This window comes from Protopterus annectens, chromosome 5.part0 (genome assembly GCF_019279795.1).
Source record: "Protopterus annectens isolate FY-2018-M chromosome 5.part0, PAN1.0, whole genome shotgun sequence".
Taxonomy (NCBI): Eukaryota; Metazoa; Chordata; order Ceratodontiformes; family Protopteridae; genus Protopterus; species Protopterus annectens.
This window is the reverse complement of record NC_056735.1, coordinates 57,597,183-57,618,506: the sequence shown is the minus strand read 5'-3', so window position 1 is coordinate 57,618,506 and position 21,324 is coordinate 57,597,183. Positions and strand designations below refer to the sequence as shown.

The 21,324-nt window shown below is 38.3% G+C and overlaps 1 protein-coding gene across 1 annotated transcript; it reads right to left on the bottom strand.

Annotated features, from left to right (window-relative positions):
* Window positions 1-4,125: 4,125 nt before the first annotated feature.
* On the bottom strand, window positions 4,126-6,303 carry HTR1F (5-hydroxytryptamine receptor 1F). The gene has a single exon (XM_044072130.1). The coding sequence runs from the start codon at window positions 6,259-6,261 to the stop codon at window positions 5,155-5,157; it is 1,107 nt and encodes a 368-aa protein (XP_043928065.1). The 5' UTR covers window positions 6,262-6,303; the 3' UTR covers window positions 4,126-5,154.
* Between the last annotated feature and the right edge of the window lie 15,021 nt (window positions 6,304-21,324).

Here is a 21,324-nt window from a genome sequence, read left to right as displayed (position 1 = left end):
GTAATCAAGAATACAAATATGTACTGCAAGTAGCAAGACACTTTGCAGAGTGGATAGCCTATGTCAAATAAACTAATATATAGTTATTCAAAATATTGCCTACATTTCTAATATATGGAGGTGAGAAATAGTATTCTGTTGCCAAAGTAGACAGAGTATTAAACTGAGATGAGAAGGAGGAGTAGTGAGCAAGACAGAAAATTAAGGACGTGGAGAGAGAGAGAGAGTTTATTAGTGTTAGAGATGAAAATTATATGGAAGGACGTGAGAGAGGTAAATAAATTGTAGGAAGGGTTGGCTGAAAAGGCAGACGAGCATACATTAATAGTACGGTATCATTACAGTTTGAGCTTCTTTTTATGTCAGGCCATTACTACCTGCTAAGATATAGAGGTGGCAGTGAACTTAGAGTGAGAAAGTCACAGTTATAGTAAGTAGGTGGTCATGCATGTACAGTTCCAGGTGTCAAACAGATATTTGTTTAGACTGGTCATGAAACTGGAAAGGATGCTAGTATGTTTCAGGGATAAGGGGTTAGAATTCCAGGAGTGGGTTACATAGCTGGAAACAGAGATAGTCTCTGCTGATATGTGTGGTTTGCAGGTAGTGAGAAGCATTTTGTTTCCAGATCAAAGTGGCACAGCGTGGGTGTATTTGTGCAATAAGTCTAGTAGGGCTTTGCTTTGTTTTGGTTTGTATATTAATTTATGGACTAAGAGGTAATTCAAGCCAATCAAGCTGTTTTATGGTTAAGCAGTGATGGGTTCTGTTTGATGAGATAGTAGCACATTTTGCTATTTCATTGCAACCCCGGTTTAGTTTATTATGGATGGAAGCTTAAAGGTTAAGCAGTACTGGGGAGTCCTACAATAAAACGGGGAGCAGGGGAATGAAGGCCAGGGTTTCATGGATGACTCAGAATGTCCCCAGTGTTTGATATTTTTATGATAACCAGTTGTACATGTGGGTCAGATTTCAGTTTATTAGCAATTATCATGTTTAGTATCCTTGTTATGGGGTGACTTCTATAGGGGTATTATCAGAGGCTGTTATTGAGAAATGTTGCTTCAGGTGTCTAAGGGCTTTTTGGAGGAATAATAGCAGCTTTGTTTCAGATTGTGTAGAAGCTGAGAGTTTAGTCCACTTCCCCATGTAAACAAATATAAATCAATAAATAAACAAAGAAATTCAAAAATAAATAAATAAATAAATTCAGCCACCTTGCAACTGATGAAAATTACTCTTGGGTGATGTGCTATACAGCATTTGGGTTATTGGCAGAACAGATTAATGCAGAGTTGTCTGCATATTGTATGAGGAATGCTTTACATTCGCTAAGTATAGGTTGTTAGTAAATATGTTGGAAAGCAGTGGCCCCAGTAGGGAACTTTGAGGAGCACCTGTCCCAGTATGGAACCTTGGGGACACCTTTCCCAATATGGAACCTTGGGGAGCACCTGTCCCAGTATGGAACCGTGGGGACACCTGTCCCAGTATCGAACCTTGAGGACACCTGTCCCAGTATGGAACCTTGGGGACAACTGTTTTGATAGGTAGAAAGAATGAGTAGGAATTAATCCATTTAACAGACTATTGGAAACGTAGCTGGAGAACCAGTTGGTGTAGGTGTTTCATGGGACAAATGAAGAGATGTTTTAGAAGCAAAGTATGGGAAATTGTATCAAAGGCCTTAGATAGATCCAGAAACATTGCATAAACCAGTAGAACTTTGTCTCTGGCTAAGTTATAAATATTGGTGAAGTTTAGGAGAGTGGTCATAGTTCTATGCCCTACTCTGAAACAATGTTGGGCGGGGGTAAGGAGGTAGCTTGTAGATGAGTCATTAACTGACTATGAAGTTTTCAAGGATTTTAGACAGAGGGTAGAGAATAGCAATAGGTTTAAAGTTGGGTATATCATTGGAATTATCTTCCTTGGGAAGTGAGACAATGTGAGATTTGTTTTTTCAATGAGGCTAGGACATGTGATTACTGAATATACCTATTTATGAGAATGGATACTAGAAAGGAAATTGAGCTGACTGCTATTTTTAGGAAATCACCAGGAATTTCATCTGGAGCTCATGTACTTGGTTTAATTTGATTCAGATATTAAGTGATTGTTATGCTGGATACTAGTTGAAAGAAGAAAGAGAGTGTTAATGGAAGATGGAGGTGAGACTGGGTGGGATGTGGAGAGATTATTAGAGAAGTTTGATAGGTTTTGAGTTTTGTTGTGAAGTAGTTTTGTGACGACAGCTGTTTCTTCTGTTGAGAAATGAGCATCGGGGTATGGTTGTCCATTTGAGCAAGGGTGTAGTATTTTAGATATGGTGGCCAAGAATTGTCTAGAATTGTTGTAGCATCTGTTCTGCAAATTCTCCAAATTGGAGTCTGAGTTGGCATTTGGTTTTATTTCATAAATATTTATATTTTTGAAGATTGTTTTCTGTTTTATTATTGATCCATGCCTTCCAGGCCTTATCACTATTCCTTATTAACTTCCTAGTATTAGGCATGAGCCAAGGAGCAGGGTTATTTTGCATGCTTTCAAACCTAAGAGGGCCATTTCTCTGAAATTTAACCAAATGCTGAATGTTTATGGCTGACTAAGTCTGCAGATGATTGCATGCTGGGGGTTATCATCGACTCCCCTGCAGACACTAGCATTCTTCAAGAAAGTCTATGTCTGACAAACAAATGGTGCCAAAGCCATGTTGTTAAACTCAACGCTGAGAAATGCATAATTGTACCCTTTGGGAAGCCAGCCATCCTGGCTAATTACTATGTTGACAACACACTCCTAAGAGGTGACTCATTGGTCAGGGATCTCTATACACACATATATGTAGTAGCCTTATCTTTGACCACCACATGTCCACAGTGATGAGGAATTCCATTTATGTTGCATAACTTATAAGTAAGGGCATGGTAGTTAGGCCTGAACAGATCTTAACCCACTGTAGTTTGCCCTTATCAGACTGACCATAGAGTACAATGTTCCCTTCGAGATATACCTGACCAAGTATATGTAGCAACTAGAGTTAACTCAGAGGTTCCTTACAAAAAGAATACAGGGTGTAACTAACCTACCTTACGCATAGCACCTTAAAGCCATTTCCCTTTATTCAGTCTCATATAGATTGTTGCGGGGTGATCTATGCCTGGCTTACAAGGCATCCGCAAAGTCAACACTTATGAATCTCCTGCATATTCATGCGTCAAACAAAATACCAGAATTACAAGGTCTAACGAAACAAATTTTGTCTGTGACTTAAGCAGAACATGCTGGAGAGACAGATATGTTTCCTAGAGACTGTCTGTCCTATGGAAAAGGCTTCCCATCCATGTGAAGCTGAGTTCATCTATCACTCAATTTAAGCACAACCTAGACCAGTGGATGGGGGATAGGAAATTTACACCAGGCCTGGCACCCATGTCCCTTATGGACAGAGGTAGCTTATAAATGCCTGGCCCTTGATGTCCTGTTTGGATACAGGACATCATTATTTTTTTCAGGAAAACTTGCCTAAGCTTAGAAAGATCCCCTGGGTTGTTAGTCTAGTAGCAGTCTATGAATTTATGAATCTATGTTGTTTAGTAGTTCCATAAATATCTTATTAAAACAGACAACAGCAGCATCTAGTGGCAACATTTTTAGGATGTACCAGTTGTGAGAATGTAGGGAGATGTTAAACAGTTTTGGATCAAACATGTTCATGTTATAAAGATCCCTAGGAGAAGTATGGTATGGTCTTGTGACATGCATGGGCAGATGGTCACTAAGTGTGCTAGCTAAGGTGTTGTGGGAGCTTATATTCTTAGGATGACTTGTTAATAACCAGTCCAGGGTGGTAGTTTACCATTTTTCAGACTGATTCTGGTAAGATCACTGATAATTGTACAGGTTTATACTAGAAGCAGTCATGTCAGAGATGAGACTTGACCAGTTGATGTTAGCATCACCTAGTACAATTGTCTTTGTATGTACATTGTGAGATAGCCAGAATAGGATTTCATCCAATGAGCTGATATTGTCTCCAGGTGGAATACAAAGCTGCCATATATATTGTTTTACACATTTTTTTCAAAAACAAATAAATAAAGACAATTTTATGACACTGCATTCATAATCAGCTTTTAATTTGTTTAGCCAATGCAAAGACTTTAACTTTTGATAATTGGATTGTTACTTCCCAATACAAGTCTCTGAAGAAGGTTGCCTCTCATAGCATTTGAGGAAATACTTTAATGATATTTTCTAACTACACCTGTATTTCCTTGGTAACTTGACGTTTTGTTTCATACTCAGTCTAAATTATAAAATTTGGTTATGTCCATTTCATAATGCTTTGCGTTACAGAATATGTATAGTTGAATTATTCTCTTTCAGAGAGGGTTCATGCCTGCTTTAGTTACAGGCTTGTCCTCTCGCTGTCTTGCTTATAACAGCAAACACCATTCAGCTCATGACGATGTGTTTGAGTTTTATCACACAAAAAAAAACTTAAGGAAGCAGATTTTTAACAAGCATGCATCATAATTCAGTAGTTAAAGATAGTAAAAAGGAAAATAGGTATAATGGTGTTTTGACAGAAACTATTTCATCAGAAATAATTAAGAAATCACATACCTGGTGATAACTCATGCTTTTAAAATGCAAACAATTATAACTAAACATGTTTAAATTACATAAATCCTGTTTACAGAGCTGTTTTACTGTATGGGACAGACAATAAAGTAGCATGACTCTTTCAGCTAGTTTGGGCCCATGCTTCAGTGAGTCCATTCCTTAGCACACATTTATATATTTTAATTTTAGAATCTCTACCTTGAGCAACTGACCCTGAAGAAATAGTATCAGTTCTTATTATAGTCTATCAACTTGGTCTTTCATTTTAACTTAACAATGACAAATAGTGATCATGATAGAAATGCAGCAACTACATATGTATAAAGTAAAAAGTTTCTGTTTATTTCTTACATGGTAAGTTGCTCTTTCATATAAATTCAGTACTAGATCTTTCTGAAAAATTTTGTTTTAGCAAACATATCAGAAAAAAGTTTAAAATACTGTCATGTTAAACATTTCCAGCTGCTACAGCAGAACATCACTCACATTTATGGGAGGAAGTGATTTTATTAAATCAATGAACTAAAGATAATGACTGCAGCTCATAAGTTTCTGAAAAGCTTTCTTGAAATCTTCATTGAAAATTGTGTAGATTAGTGGATTTATGAGAGAATTGAGATACCCCAACCATGTTAAAAAATCTGACATCTCTGCTGAAACTGAACATGATTCACATATGTTGACAATTACTTCCTTGATGAAAAAAGGTAACCAACATATAACAAAAGCACCCAAAATCAGACCTAAAGTTGTCGCTGCTTTCTTTTCCCTGGAGCAAGAAATTTTTTGTCTCCTCCAGGACTTCCCACGCCGTGACTCAAAACGGGGACTCCTCACTGTAATATGTGCTTTATCACCATCAGTGGAGGGGTCAGAGCAAGATTTTTCTACAATTGATGAAGCTGAAGGCAGCTTTGAACTTTTGCCAAAAGACTCCATGGAAAACTGCCCGTTTGCTTCCTCCTTTGCAATTCTGCTAGTAGTTCGTCTGTGATAGAGGGTTTTGGCAGCCTTGAATATTTTGTAATAAAGAATGAGGATTAACGTTAGTGGAATATAGAATGCTCCAAATGTGGAATAAATTGTAAATGCTATGTGGTCATGCTTTATTATGCACTCATCTTCCCTGGTAGCCACCCGATACCTCCAAAATAAAGGCGGCATAGAGATGAAAATGGATATCACCCACACTACAGCAATCATAATTGTTGCATGCTTGGGAGTCCTCTTTCTAGCATATTCTACTGCATCTGTGATGGCACGATACCTGTCCAGAGCAATGGCAGACAGGTGTAATATAGAGCATGTGCAACATGTGATGTCTACACTTAGCCAGATATTGCAGACCACCTGCCCCATAATCCAAGTTTCCTTCAGAATGTACACAATACTAAATGGCATTACAAGAACTGCAACAAGGAAGTCAGTAACAGCGAGGGAGCAAATCAGGTAGTTTGCTGGATGGTGTAACTTCCGTGTAACAATTATTGCTGCTATGACTAGGGAATTAATGGCTGTTGTCATTAATGCCAATAAAGACAATGTGAATGTAATTAGAATCTTTGTTGTCGTTCCCTTTGTCAAGTCTTCAACAGTACAGTTTTCAAACGTCTCATTTATTAGATCCATTATACTCTGTAAATGCTTTCAAACAATGCAGTAGCAATCATATCTCCTGCAAAAAAAAAAAGATATTAGTCAACATGCAACATGATTCCTTTCTTCTACGTGATTTATCTGATTTGTTTACTTGTGGAGTTTATGCATTTGAGAGAGCAGGAGAAGTATACTTTTGGTTTCTTTTGGTACAAATTATAAATTGAAACAAATCCATTCTATACAAATCACCTTAAAAATAAAGTACTATAACAATAAATCATGCAAAAAATGTATAACAAGCATATAATACTTTATGCTGGATGTTACCGTTTAAATGCACTCCATCTTTGATTGCATCTTTTTTACTGAATTCAAATAATTCTTTTAATACAACAGGATGTTCCCTGCTGGTGTCTGCACAGTATACACACTAAACAAGATGCTTATTATGTTTATAATACTGTATGAAATTATTAGAAATATAATGTACCAAGTTGGCAAGAATAATACAATCATTCATATATGAGCTAAATGTCATGAGTTGATTTGCATGAAATGATTATCATGGATTACTTCTGTGAAATGAGGTTTGGAACAGACCCTTTTGTCCTGGGACATCTTCAGTGTGGTGCTAGATACATAGGATAGGAGGGATTAAAATAATAAGGATAGGGTAGGGTTAAATGTGAGAGAGGGATGTTAGGAGGAAGTGAGGTAAGAACAGGGAGGGGATTAGAGGGTTTTGTCAAGTGTAATGAAAGCAGGAGTCACATTTTGGCGTGAACTTGTGAACTTGCTAAGCCAAGTTTATGTCCATGAAAACCTGTAGTAGTTTCTGGAGAGCAAATGGGCTTCAGGTTCTTGGCTGGTGGCAAGTGGTTTGTATATGCAGGTAGTATATGTATATATATATATATATATATATATATATATATATATATATATATATATAAAATCTTATGGTGAGGTTTTTTTTTTCCAATTTGTTGTGGGCAGAGGGGTAGTTGGCTGTGGAGGAAGACCTCAAGTTATTGGTGGTGGAGAATTTGGTGGTTATGCAGAGGGAGACGGCTTGTTTTCCAGGTTGGTAGTGTTGTTCATTTTAACATTTCAGACTGTCATAATCTTGTTCCTGGGATGTTAGTATTGTTCATTTAACTGCCTTACCTTTGGTATCATCCAGTTTTAGCCATTACTGCCAGAAAATCACTTGTGGCCCATTTCATCAGGGCTAGTAAGTGTTGCAGGATTTCTTAGCCTGATATTATTGGGCAAGCATGGTTTCAGTTTGGCTGTCATGGTGCCATTTTAGTTGGAGTGTCATTAAGGGAAGTCAGTAATGGTCGAGGTACAGTAAATGTTTAGTAGGTGTTACTGTCTCTGCTGATTCCTTTTGGTTATCTGAGGATGGTTTCTGAGGTTGGATTACCAGTCTGCATTGCCCTGTGCTCGTAATTTATTACTTCCTCTGTCTTTGATGTTGGGCTTTTGAACTTGGTGATTTCCGTGGTGGTTTGTGGGCTGGAGGGAGCCGTGATGGCCATTTTTTGGGCTGCGAGTCCTGTGGGGGGAAGAGGTTCTGCCATGCATCTGCAGTGTAGCATCGGCAAAAATAAATAAATAAATAAAAAAGGGAGGGGGGCTGCAGTGAAGTTTTGTTGGTTGGCTGGAGCGAGAGAGTATGGTGGTTCTTTGATCCAGTAGCATGTGGAGTGCATTCCATGCTAGTGCATTTCCACTTAAGCTGCAAGGGGCTTTTCATGGGCTCAGAGTTGTGTTGTCAGTGGGTGCACCGTGCACATGCGTGGCAAGCTGATATGGACTTTTGTTTTAACAGTCCAGAGTTTGTCGCATGATTTCGTTAAATTAACCGGTGGTTGTCTGGCAGTCAAGCACACCGTTGTTGAGTGTTACTATAAATAGGGGTTTCATTCTTCTAGCTGCTGCTTCTACTTGGTGTGTTTGGATTTCGGCCTGCATGTGGCTTGGAGCTTTTTTTCCTGGGCCTCCGTTGAAGATGAACATGAGTCCAGTTGGACTAACCCGGTCAACAAATGTAAAATAATAGTAGAATGAATGTAGCTGGAGCTCGGATATCTGCCTGGCTTGACCTTGTTGGTGATCATGCTTTTCAACTGTTCAGACTTGCAGGATGCTTAGAGTTGCTTCATGTTTTGGTCAGGGTTCGTGCATTGTGGACTTTGGGCAAAGTGGTGGTGGATCGCAGCAGACTGCCGTTCAGGACTGTCACATGAGGATTGCAGCCTTCATGCCCTGTCGAACATCAAGGTTTGTTGAGATGATGTGCTATTGAACTTCAGTGATAGTGAAGTATATGGGGTTATCCCTGTTTTCATGCCTTTCTTGTAGTTTGTGGGGCCTTTGGCGTGTTTCTTTATGCAGTTGTCCGGAGTTTGGCATTGACAGGTTGGGAGGTATGTCCTGTGGATAGGGTACATACCTCTCAACTGTACAGATTTTCACAGAATGTCTAGATTTTTGCCTTATATTTTTTTTTAATCCATTTTTCATAAAATTGTGGCTTTTTGGAAAATTAGTGGCAAATCATTAAAGACTGAAGTTAGAAAATAATGATAGATATTTGAGTTTCAGACTTCATACCCTTCAGAAAATTCATGCTAATGCAAAACCTGTTATTCTATCAACTTTCTAAGTCTGTAAGAGCAATTTTTTCAAAACTGTTCCTATTTGTACAACTTTTTATATGACTTTGTCCAGATTTCTTACTTTAAGAGAGGTGTGATAGTTTGCTTGATCGTGTTTGTGTTCTTTTACTGTGATTTTGAGTGGGAAGCTGAATGGCCATTCTGTTACTCGGCTGAGTTGAGGAGACTGATTGCGCAGGTATTTGAGATCGAGCATGCTTCCTGTGGCATTGACTGTTACAAGGGATGGTGGGAATAGTTGGCAAGCATGGGCAAACCGTGCGTGCCTGTTTGAAATAGTAAGTAATTAATTAGTAAAGTAAAACTAATGAGAGAGATAGTGAAAGAGTGACACAGGGAGAATGGGGATTTTGTTGACCACCACAGTAACGGCAGAAAAGATGTATGCTTTGTAGTGTTCTTTCCTTTGTTTGGCGTACTTGTATGAAATGATTGCTGTACCTTTATGATAACAGCTGAGTTTCATTGCATGAGGGTATTCTCAATTTTAACTGCTTTTGTTCATCTGTTGTCTGATATAACTGGTTTTAAGGAATCATTCTTTCATTCTTTCATGCAGGGTCATGGGGGAGCTGAAGCCAGCCCTGACACTTTGCCCCTGTTTTATTAGCTTCTTTTTATGTTTTTCTACAGAATTTGGAGGAAAGGGATGAAACTACTGATTTTGGAGGAAAGGGGGTGTATTACACCTAACGAATAATGTCAATAAATAAGACTTGTATAGACTTCACTACTGGTTCATATGCTCCGATTCTGGCAATGTCTCAAGTTAATAGCAAAAATACTTTAAGGGTTCCTGAATTTTCTGGATCTGTCCCTGATCCTGTTGGAATGTTGTCCCTGATTGGTGAGAGTTATGGTCAACTGGATAGGTTTTAGAACAATATGACCTAGTTTGGGTCCGCTGTCTGGGTATTGTTAGACATTGATGGGCACGATCTGTGGGTTAGTGCGCATTAACTTCTTGCCTTCCTGCAGTGGGTTAACATTTTCATTTGGATGGAGGGTCACTTGTGGGGTGGCCTCATGACTGTCACTTATTGCAGTCATGGGTGATGTGGGTGAGCAGTCCATTTGCTGGTGTGGTGTTTCTGGGGATTTGGTGCTTGGTGTGTGTGTGTGTGTGTGTGTGTGTGTGTATGACTGCAGCATTGGTGGGGTAATTTTGGTGGGCTGCAAGGCATCTGTGAGTAAAGATGGCATCCACGCATGTGTGCCAGGTGCCAGGATGGCATACCTCTCAGCTATATGGATTTAGTAATCTCAGCCACATTTTACTCTGCTTTGGTGGGTCTCTTATCTGCTTGCCAAGATGGGAAGAGCAATATTTTGTCTCTGGATGGGACCTTCGTCCCTCGGTGGTGGTTGGTTTAGGTGTTTTGTGCTGGGAGGTCGGGAGGTAGCACTTGGCTTACAGGTATTTGCAGTTATCGGACTTGGCCACTGCCCAGAAGTGATGGGATGGATGTATTCATTTGCTACTTTAGGTGGAACATCTTATGGCTTTTCTTCCATCATACATGAGAGTTTCAGGGGCAGGCAAGATTGCTTTGTTATAAGTAGGAGGGAAAGGTAGTTTCTGGGGGTGAGGAGTTGCGTTTAGTTGGGATAGTTATATATTTCCATTGCCCTAATTGCTTCACCTTCAGTTTTCAAAGTGAGGAGTGTTGCTCAGGCATGCATTTGAATTTTAGACCTCCTACCTTTCCAAGAAGTCATGTTAAAATAAAAACCTTTTATTTTTTTATTTTTTTTATTTATTTATCATTTGTTGACCGGGAAAGTCCGACTAGGTTCCACAGAGCCTGTTTTCAGCGGAAGCCCGGGGAGAAATGCTCCAGATGCATGTCTTTGGAATTATTATACCCTCATATTAAGTTTAAGAGCAATGTTTAAAATGTGCAATTTTTTTTTTAAGATATCGGCAGGATACTAGATATTGTGAGCAGTAGTAAAGTATACTTGGTAACAAATGCTGCAGTTTGTAGCATATTGGCTGGATAGCAGATAAAGTTGTGGGAGGTGGAAAATTGTGCTTGGTCCACAAAGTGGTAATTTTTACTTTATCATTGCAGTTCTGGTTATTAGAGTGTGGAAGGACATTGGCTTGAGGTGACTAATTTTCTTTTATGGTCAACAAGTAAAAGTCTCGGCTATTTCTGGTAGCACATGCAGCTTGGTGTGAGAATTTATGTACTTTCCATGGGATGGCTGTGTTTATGAAAGCAATTGGCTGTGCCCATATTTTTTCCCATGTGGTGGGTTTTTGTGGTGCCCATGAGTGTGGGATGCTATGCACATGTTCATAGAGCTAGTAGGATTGGGGGGGCAGGGAGGATTGCATATGAACACTTAGTTCTCGGTGTGTAGGAAACAATGGTAAGCAATGGGGTTTTGGGAATGTGTTTTTAGGTATTTGTGCTAGTTTATATGATATTAGGTGAATTTTGTCCATGTTCCCTCGGTCAGCTCCTGCTTCTCCTGTCCAGTAGGGACATAGGTGGGATCCCAGGGGTATAGTTTCCCATCAGCTGTCCAGGCTCCTCTTAATAGAGAGTGCTTGCTAAATGGGTTATGCACATTTTGCCTCAGAAGTAATGTTGCCACTGGCAAGTTAAATGTTGTGAGTTCATATAAAATTAAGAGGAATCACTCACACTGGGTGTATTTTGTTGTTTCAGTTATCCCCTACATCTAGGGTTAAGTAGAATATATGTTTGTTGTTTTACTTGCATTCTTCATTTTAATAGGACAAATAAGTAGTGGACCAGTCACTGCAGGGGTGGCTTAACACTGTTATTGCAGTATGTTCCATTATTGTAAGCAGAAGGATTTCTTGAGGGATATGGCAGAGTGCTCTTGGTAGTGCAATCTGGGTGGGTGTGCAGAGAATTTTGGCATGAAAAGAGAAGTGGTGAGTATGTAATTTGTCTTGTATTTACAGATGTGCAGAGGACCATCAGTTGGTAGATTGTATCAAGAGCTCATGAAAGGTGATGGATGCTAATCCAACTTTAGTAAGTATTCATTGGACATGTTAGACTTCGTGCAAGGTGGTGAAAGGGAAATAAAATTAAATTACGAGTAGTGTGAATCAGGATTGGCAGTGTTTAAAGGGAGTTGGGGTTGTCCATTAAGGGGTGGAATAATTGTGACAAGTGTTGGGGTATGCTCTGGGGTCTATGGAAGTTTTGTGGGAGTAGGTTGTCTTCAAATGTGTTTGTATTTCACATTTACATTTTTCTCCTTCTTTGCAGATGGCGGTGTTATGTTGGGTGTTTTGAATGTCAGAATGCTACGTAAGGCAGTCAATCATGATTGGCGCAGAGGTACTATCAGTTGGTGGTGTGAAGTAAGCGCTCTTCTTTGGTGATTAAAGTTGCTATCAAAAGGTTTTCAATTGCTGCAGGGAACGAGATGTAAAGCAGTCAGGGCTTGAAGGAAGTGGAGTTGGAAGGTGATGATTTTGTTGAGGTGGCTGTTCCTGTTGTTCTGAATACATCAGTCACAGGAGATGTTTTGGTCATCAGAGTGGTATGCAGTGAGGTTGTAAAGGGCAGTTAGAATGAGCAATCCTTGAAGTAAACTGAGGTGAAAGGTAATGAATTTTGTTGTTCTGGTGGGGTACATATTACTTTATTCGGGTTCATTGATGCACAGTTGAATTTACACTAGTTTGGGATAGTGGGTTTTTTCAGATATTTCAGGTATGTAGGAGTTTTAGGGGATAGTTCAGGATTTGGGTACCGTGTCTACAAAGGAGGCTTAAGAAAGGCACTGTTTCTTTGCAGATGTGGGCTGGTCTTTACGATTTAGCTGAAGTTTAGAAAATGGGTGCACCGAATGATGTTTGGCCTTAGGATGGAAGCTTTGGTGAAAAGGGGGGAACAGCCTGGTCAGGCTAGTGGGCTGAGAAGAGGGGCAGGCTTGCCCTCTTCTGTTCCCCCTCTGGTGATGGATGTGTAATTCAATAAGTTTAGAAGGAAAGTGAATGGTTGCTCTGGTGGACAATTTAATAAGCAAGCTGAGCTGCTTATATGGATGGTGGTGTAATTCAATAAATTGAAGGTGAGCGTGAACACTGCCTCGTTAGTGCAAGGATAAGTGAGCAAATGGGGGATGCTGCTTATCAAGGGTGAGCGGGTGCACTGCCCTTATGTTTATTTCATGTTTTCTTTCATGGGTGTTATCACCTGTGTCATGTTTTGCTTGAAATTTATAACTAGTGGTTAACAATCATGTTTATGGAAGTTTAATAAAGGTCGTCAAATGTCATTTGGTGTTGTGTGTTTATTGAAGTGTAATAGGACAAATAATGGAATTAACATTTTTTTTTACAGTTCCACTGACAGAACGGTCGCAATTCACTCTCTTGTGAGCTTGCACAAAAGAGATTTTCTGTACCATAGGTTCATAGGTTCATAGGTTCATAGGTTCATAGGTAAGTATTAAGCTAGCTGCTCTTGCTGGCCATTTAAACCTAATAGATCTCCCATTTTGTGTTCAAAATAACTTTCCTATTTGGTTATAGATTGGTCTTACCCATCCTATGATAATTAATTATATATTACCCCCCAAATTAGAATAACTGTGATAATACCATAAATAACTTGAGGGGACCCATACATGGGATAAAGGATTTAGAAGTTGTCTCTGTCCATTAGTAGTACAGGAGGCAGTCCCGAGGTAAATTTTCTATTTCCCATCAATAGATCTAAGTTTTGCTTATATATGAAAAGGGGTGAACTTTGTTTTATGTGGATGGTGAGTCTCTTCTATGGCAGCGGTATCCATCCAAACCATTCTTTTGATGTCGCAGAAGAGGTTTAGATCCATCGGCTATTTCTGATATCATTTGACTTACTGCTGTGTAGTAATTGCATCAGTTATAGGTGGGAGGATGCCTTGTATGCCAGACACAAGTCACAGCTTAGCACTTTGTAGGACACCGAGTATACTGACAGGACTGTGAGGCAATCCATGTAGGATATATTGTTTAAGTCTTGTATCTTTTTAGTAAGTTATCTCTGAAGAAATTCCAGTTGTTGCATGTGATTAGACAAATACATGTCAAAGGAGACATTATATTCAATAAATGGCCTAATGAAGGCTGAGTAAAGGGGGAACAATGACATGCCTAGGGCTAGACACAGTCTCTTTGTTTATAAACTGTGCAGTACAGAAGAACTTTCTTACAATAGCCACATGCAAATCAAAAAGCAGGTCACTGTCAACATGCATTCCCAAATCCCAAACAATTGGGTCAAGCTCTCAGGGTAGTATTGTCAATGTGGTAGTTCCCTGGTGTACATGACTTCCCAAAGGATATGATAATGCATTATTTGGCATTTGGTTTCAGTCCATGATTTTTCAGCATTTATTTATTTGGGACAAACCTTCCTGCAGGATGGCCAAGTTATTGGGATATTCAATGACTACTCCTAGCTTGCAGTCATCTACAAACTTAGTCAGCCAGAGCCTTTTGTTACTGCCTTTTACTTCAGAGAAGTAATTGCCAAACAGGGCAAATGGGCAAAGAGTAGTAGAGACAGAGGACAGCCTTGTTTGGTGCCTTTCCTTAACTTGATAGGATCAGATATATATGTTCCCATTTCTACATAGGGTTTATTATCTTTGGAATTTTTTAAACAATTGACAAAATGATTTTGAAAAAAAAAACAGATTTAAAGCTTTAAATAAATAGCTCCAGCAAATGCTTTCCCTATATCAACACTTATAGATAAATTTGTTCTAATAAATGAATCCAAAATTTCAGAGCTTTTGCTGCTGCTAAGATTCAAGGATGCTAATGTACTAAGTAAAAATTAAAAACAAGATGACTTAATAATTGACTGATAATTACCAAAGCTCAAGTATTTTTTCTCCTGGAAAGAAATATAAATCAGATGGACATATAAAAATAGGAACTGAGCCAATATGAAATTGTTACCAAATATACAGTCAAAAATGATAAAGGGCACTAATACTGTAGAAAATACTTTTGTTATGTCCAAAATTATTTTTTAATAAGAGTATGAGACTGGTATATTTAACTTGGCAATACTGGAATATAATCTGGTTATATTATGTGCAAAATCATTACTAAAGAGGAGGATGACACTGGTATGTTTAATTTGGTAATATCAGAATATAATAAAATATGGCCCTTAGTCAGTCTATACTCGTCCCCATGTATTCAAGCCAAGATAGCCAAGAAACATCTTGAAATAATACTAAATTTAATTGTTACTGTAATATTGGGTAGTGATTTAAGTGCATTTTTAATAAATCAGAAACCAGCACTACAAATGATACTTACATCTTAGCAGAAGCCAATTATCTTGTTTGGAAATAAGCAACTATGACAGCTCTAGACAGTGTCAAAAAGTTAGTGTCCAGCTAGGCAGCGTTGGGCAGTTAGTAGCAATAAGATAAAGTGAAATTGAAAGGAGGTGAAAGCACCCTGATGTACACTGGCTAACTATAGGCAGCACAAGTTAACAAGGGGCACTGAAATACCATTTATCCCACTAAATATTGAATGGGTCAGAACTGAAAAAGGGTGCAATATGTTACATTGAGCAGTACACATAGCTTTGTAGAAATGAGCATGCGCAGACTTATATAAACTGTGTGCACGCATGTTCATAGGTTCATAGATTAGTATTATGCTAAATGCCCCTTCGAGCCATTTTAAGCCTAGCCATTTATCCCCTGTGAGACTCAAACCCTGTACCTTGTGTTTGTAAGGCAAACACCTTAACCATTAGGCCACCCTCCCAACAGCATGTGTAGTGCTCAGTCAGTTCTCCCTCTGTACTCAGCTATGTGTAGTCTCTTTTGGTAATAAAATGGCTTCAAACTGTAATGTTGGTCTCCATGTGACTTTTTCAAAGTGCGTAACGGGTCCCCTACAGTTAATTGTCTAATGCTACACTGTGCAAGAAGACATTACAGGAGAAAGATCACACTTCGTACAGCATTGTTAACTTTTTCATAAATGCTGTATTATAGTGTTGTGGGACCTGGACAAGAAGGAGAAGATAATATTTTCTTTTTCATCTTTAACCCTTTTTCCAGGTTTGGGTGACCTTAGAGTTAGTGTGTCTATTTATCTATCTATAAACATAAAATGATCTGGAGTGTGGGGGCACAGCCTCCACATTAGGGGTGCAGGAGGGCTTGCTCACCCTATGACAATTGAGTATAAGCACTTGATGGCATTTTCAGTATTGCTAAGAGATAATGCAAATTTCTTTGGGGGTTAGACACTTCAGCAGTGAATAAGTGCATGTCATTTAAATTTGTTGTAATTAATCAGAATAAATTTAGTTTACTATCACAATCTTAAAGCCCATAAAATTGAAACTCACAACTTCAAGGACCACAATATTGAAAGACAAAAATGATGACCACAATATTGAGCTCCTGTTCTTGCCCCCCCCCCCCCCCCGCAGGATCCACATTAACACTTGTTCCTAGGTCCATACCCCTGTAAGATCCATGTTAACACTTTATTCCTGGGTCCATACCCTTGTAGGATCCATGTTAACAATGAATTGCTCCTGTTTTCAAACTGGCAGGAAGATTTAGCATTCAAGATATGTAAACATTGTAGTCTTCAATGTTCTGGTCTTTTGATACTATGATCTCAGAATTAGGAGTTTTAAGTGTGTAGGCTTCAAGATTGTGAGAATAATCTGTAAGCTAATAAACATGGCATTGATTGAAGGACTATTCATCAATCTAGGAAGAAAAATCTGCTCAGTTTTACAGATGGGATTTTATAGTGAATGATCTTCTGACTTTCATTACAATGTTATCCTCCAGGCACAAAGACTGAGGGACTGGAAGCTGGGAAATACATACCCTTGTTGTTATGCTTAGGTCTATGTACATTAGTTAGGTTATATTCTGTGTATTATTTAACTGTATGATGTTTACTTTACCTTGCTGGCTTGTTGTTGTTTAAAATTGTCTTGAAGTTGTCTCCACGGGACTTTTCTGAAGAGGTTATGACCTTGCTGGCTTGTTGTTGTTTAAAATTGTCTTAAAGTTGTCTCCATGGGACTTTTCTGAAGAGGTTATGAAGTTGGAAAAGAGTTGACTAAATAGAGAAGTGAGGTACACCAACATTGTTTTGGCCAAGTTAAACTCTGTAAAGGTTCCACATTCATTTTGATTATATAATCTCTAAAACAATACTGTTTACATTGAAGATAACATGACTAATTTTAAAATATAACACTTTAAAGCCTTATGGTTTAAATGACAGAGCTGATCTGGCTTATTAGATTATGTAGAGGTAGCATTAGTTGTTCATAAATTGTCCATATGTGAAGATATACTGTAGATATTTATTTTTGGGTCTACTTACCTGACTTCTAAAATGCCGAGTCAAAATGGCTGATGACTGCACAACACCGACATCCCAGAACACTGACTTTCCACTCTAGGTTAGGGGCAAAGTTCAATAGGATGGCCAAGCGGTTACTTACCTGGAGTGGAAAGTTCGTGTTCCGGAACATCGGTGTTGTGTGGTCGTTGGCCTTTTTGCCTCAGCATTTTGAAAGTTGGGTAAGTGAGTGTTCAGGTTTCTGAAGGGGACCCTTATTTTTATTATTGTTTTCTTTGCTTCAAAGTGTTTGAAGCATTACTAAAATGGAGATATTTTCTGCTTACACAGTCTCTCAGACAATTTTCTTTTTCTTGGAGGGAAATTGATGTAAAGTCTGTATATTTGGACTGTGACTTTTAGTCCATAGGCAAACATTCAATATCCCCCAGCATGAGTGGTGAGTTTTTGACCCCATTATTTACTTAAGGATCATATTAATGTTGTGTTGCATGTGCTCACATGAAGTGTCTCTAGAATTAATCACAGTTCCTCTTCCATTAAGCTTGGACACAGTTGTTTTGAAGGCAGAACGTATTAAACTAAGATGGATTCCAGCTGAGCTCCCCATGCAAACCCTGAAAGTTTAAGAACCACATACTGATGCTAATTTTTTCTACTCCCCTTGTGAGTGTCGAGAGAACAGCAGCAGAGCTGAAAACTGGAAATAATGTTTGTCCACATTAAAAATTATGTAGATTCTGTTATGGACATAAGAGGATAAGCAAACAAACAGTGTCCACATCCAGGGCAGACTTCTCGACTGTAGCTATTAAGGAGGAATGTTGATATTTTCAGTGGTGACCTACTCCTCCACACAATGCACCTATTTTTGGAGGTGCATCGCAATTTTCATGTTTGGTTTACAACTCCACATCATTTTCCAAATAGAAATTTAGTACACAGGAAAAATACTAGTGGTACCAATAATTTAAAGAAAGATGACCCACAGTTCCCTATTTTTCAGAAACAAAAAATAAATGACAGATTTTTGCAATGTCTTTTATTAAAATATACAGATTGTACACTGTGTCTCTGATAATATGCATACATTTTAATCAGTCTCAGTTTTTAAACTTGTGTTTCACAGTAGTATCTCACAGTCTTACTAGAAGTGGAAGGAACTATGAATTTTAGTGATGCCAGACTTAAGTGAAATACATGTTCAGATTTTTGAGCTGTCTGAATTTACTTTTTTCAAGAGACTTTGTATCTGTTTTCAATGTTTGAAGTTGAGAGCTATGATCCAAGGTAGTTTAAGCTTTTTAATTTTTTTTGCTATGAATACCTTCAGGACTGACGTACCCAGAACTAAACTCTCTTTATTTATTTATTTTTTTTTGGGGGGGGGGTGACCAAAAAGTATCCCATACCCTTTTAGGCAATCTAGTGCTCACCCAAATTCTGTTGTACAGCAACTGTAGGACTACTTGCCTGTAGTGACCCGCTGTCATAGTAAAACCTGTTGTCATGCTAATACAAAATGATGACCCCACTCACCAACTGACAGAGTGCCAAGGTGCAGAGAGAAAAATGTTTAAATGAAAATCAAGTTGACCATCTTTGTTGTGTTTTTTTTTTCTTTTTTCATAGGCACATGCACACTGCTGTCTGCCTCCCTGTTTTTACTGCTGCTGGGCTACTTACTGTTCCAAGTGAAGGGGTCTTTTCTGACCATAACAGATTCTAGAATGGGGCATGAAAAATTTTTGATTGCAGTTCATGTTTCTGCCCTTATTTTGCACCTCAGTCAAAAGACTATCACCTTCTTGTCAGAGCACAAATTGAAATGTAGTAGAAATATAATGCATCACCTGTCTCATGTCATTAGAGTTGAACTTGTCCCGCCGTTATATTCGACTCATCTGTCTAGTGACTGTTGCTTTTACGGGCATTTTTATTGATTAACTGGCAGGCCAAGTCACGTTACTGCCTATCTTATTAGGAGCTGCAGTTAATTTAGGAAGTTTATCCCTAGTGTCTTAATCGAGAAAATATTGTAGAGCATCTTAAATCTATGCAAAATTAAACTTTGACAGTGTGCAGTATGATTGAAGTAATTTACTGCCTTCAGCTGGCAGAGTTTATTGCCACATTGCACACTCTGTCTAGCACAGTACCTTCTCCATGTGAGTTTCCAGAGCAATTTGGGAATTATTTGGCTTTAAGTTACCATGGCTGAAGCATTCACAGTTTAACCTATTTGAATTGATGTTGCTGCTACATGTGTATGTAAACCTGAAAGCTTAATCAGATGCTACTGGGAAATCTGCACTGACTCAATGTAAGGAACTACACTACCTCTTTGCCCTGGAAAAAAGGATACCTGTATCACAATAGTCCTAACAATAACAATTGTTCAGGCTTGCATATAGTAGTTTAAACAGAAGCTTTAGAGGTATATCAATCCCTATAAATATAAACAACAATGGTGGTTTCACAGATGAGGCATTATGGAGACAGTCTTCATGTTCAGAATATATGGGTGTACAGGATTTGTATGTTTCTTTCTTTATAGAAATAACTTCCTAAATCAAATGCCAGCTCAGCGTGGCTGACATCAGTTTTTAAAACATTTAGTTTACTTGTTTTCAAGTATCTAGCTAGAGACAAGACCTACAATTACATTATATCATGTAGTTTTGCAGGCACTATACAGTTTAGTCCTCTGATCTGTATTATGACCCTTCCCTGTCAAAAAAAAAATTAAAACATATGGTTGTGACAATTTATAAATATGTCTTTCAGGAACTCAGGACTACTTTCTCTCAAGTTCTAATTTGCTTCCCTGGTTTTACCTTGAAAACATTTATGTCTATAATACCATTATATACTATAAGGATGCATTCTTTCTGACTGGATGGAAATATATATTATAAAGCTTTGGTTGGAACTAATTCTGCTTAAAACACTGTGGCAGTTATAAAAGTAGGCACTGTAATACAATACAGTATTTCCAAGCTAGAAAAATTGGAACTTTATAAAGGTAATTTCCATTCATCATATAAATGAAAACAAGCATTTAAGTGACTGTAGTGGTGCTTGATAACTGCTTGCCTCTTGTACATTTTGTCCCCTAATTTAACAACCTGCTAATGAGTTTTCTTCTCTCCAGGGTGTGCTATTGAGGAAGTGCAGACCTGCGCATCTGTGAAAAGGGTGCCTTTCAAACACTTTCCTTTTCTGTGTAGCATGCTGCTTCCTGGCATTTAGATGGCAGAGAGTAATGATTGTTACTTCCTACATCAGGTGAACTGCCTTTGCCTTGTACTGTTGTACTCCATACAGGCTGAGGCATTTGTTTTCTACCATAGTCATTGCGATAACATGCTCAAGGTGACAGGCCAGAGCAGTTTGTATGTACGTTTGGGAATATAGTCAGCTGGAAGCTGTATGAAATATATTTTACCCTGTAAATCATAATGTATATTCATATAGAAAGTTGTGCACTGTTACTAAATGCCAGGAAAATGGAAGACGATATGCTAAGGAAGTGTTTATATGCATTAAATAGGGTGGTGGTCACAGGGGCAGTCACATTAAATTACAGTTTGATAATATGATTATGCCTGTGTGTGTGTGTGTGTGTGTGTGTGTGTGTGTGTGTGTGTGTGTGTGTGTGTGTGTGTATTTATGCATGTGTATATATATATATATATATATATATATATATATATATATATGCGTGTGTGTGTATTTGTACATGTGTATATGTGTGTGTGTATGTGCGTGTGTATATTTGTGCATGTATATATATATATATATATATATATATATATATATATATATATATATATATGTATATGTATGCGTGCGTGTGTGTGTGTGTGTGTCTGTGTATTTGTACATGTGTATATGTGTGTGTGTATCTGCATGTGCAGGGATGTGATTCAAATCTAGCTTTTAAGGCCTACAGCTCAGGATCATAAGCCATTATGCTATTACATCTCATACAGTTAAATGCTGCCAGTCTGCATAATCTAAAAATAGCAATTATTCACAGTGGTAGGA

What these genes read in the sequence shown, in the direction of transcription:
- HTR1F (XM_044072130.1), bottom strand. Translation starts at nt 6,261, where the DNA reads ATGGATCTAATAAATGAGACGTTTGAAAACTGTACTGTTGAAGACTTG.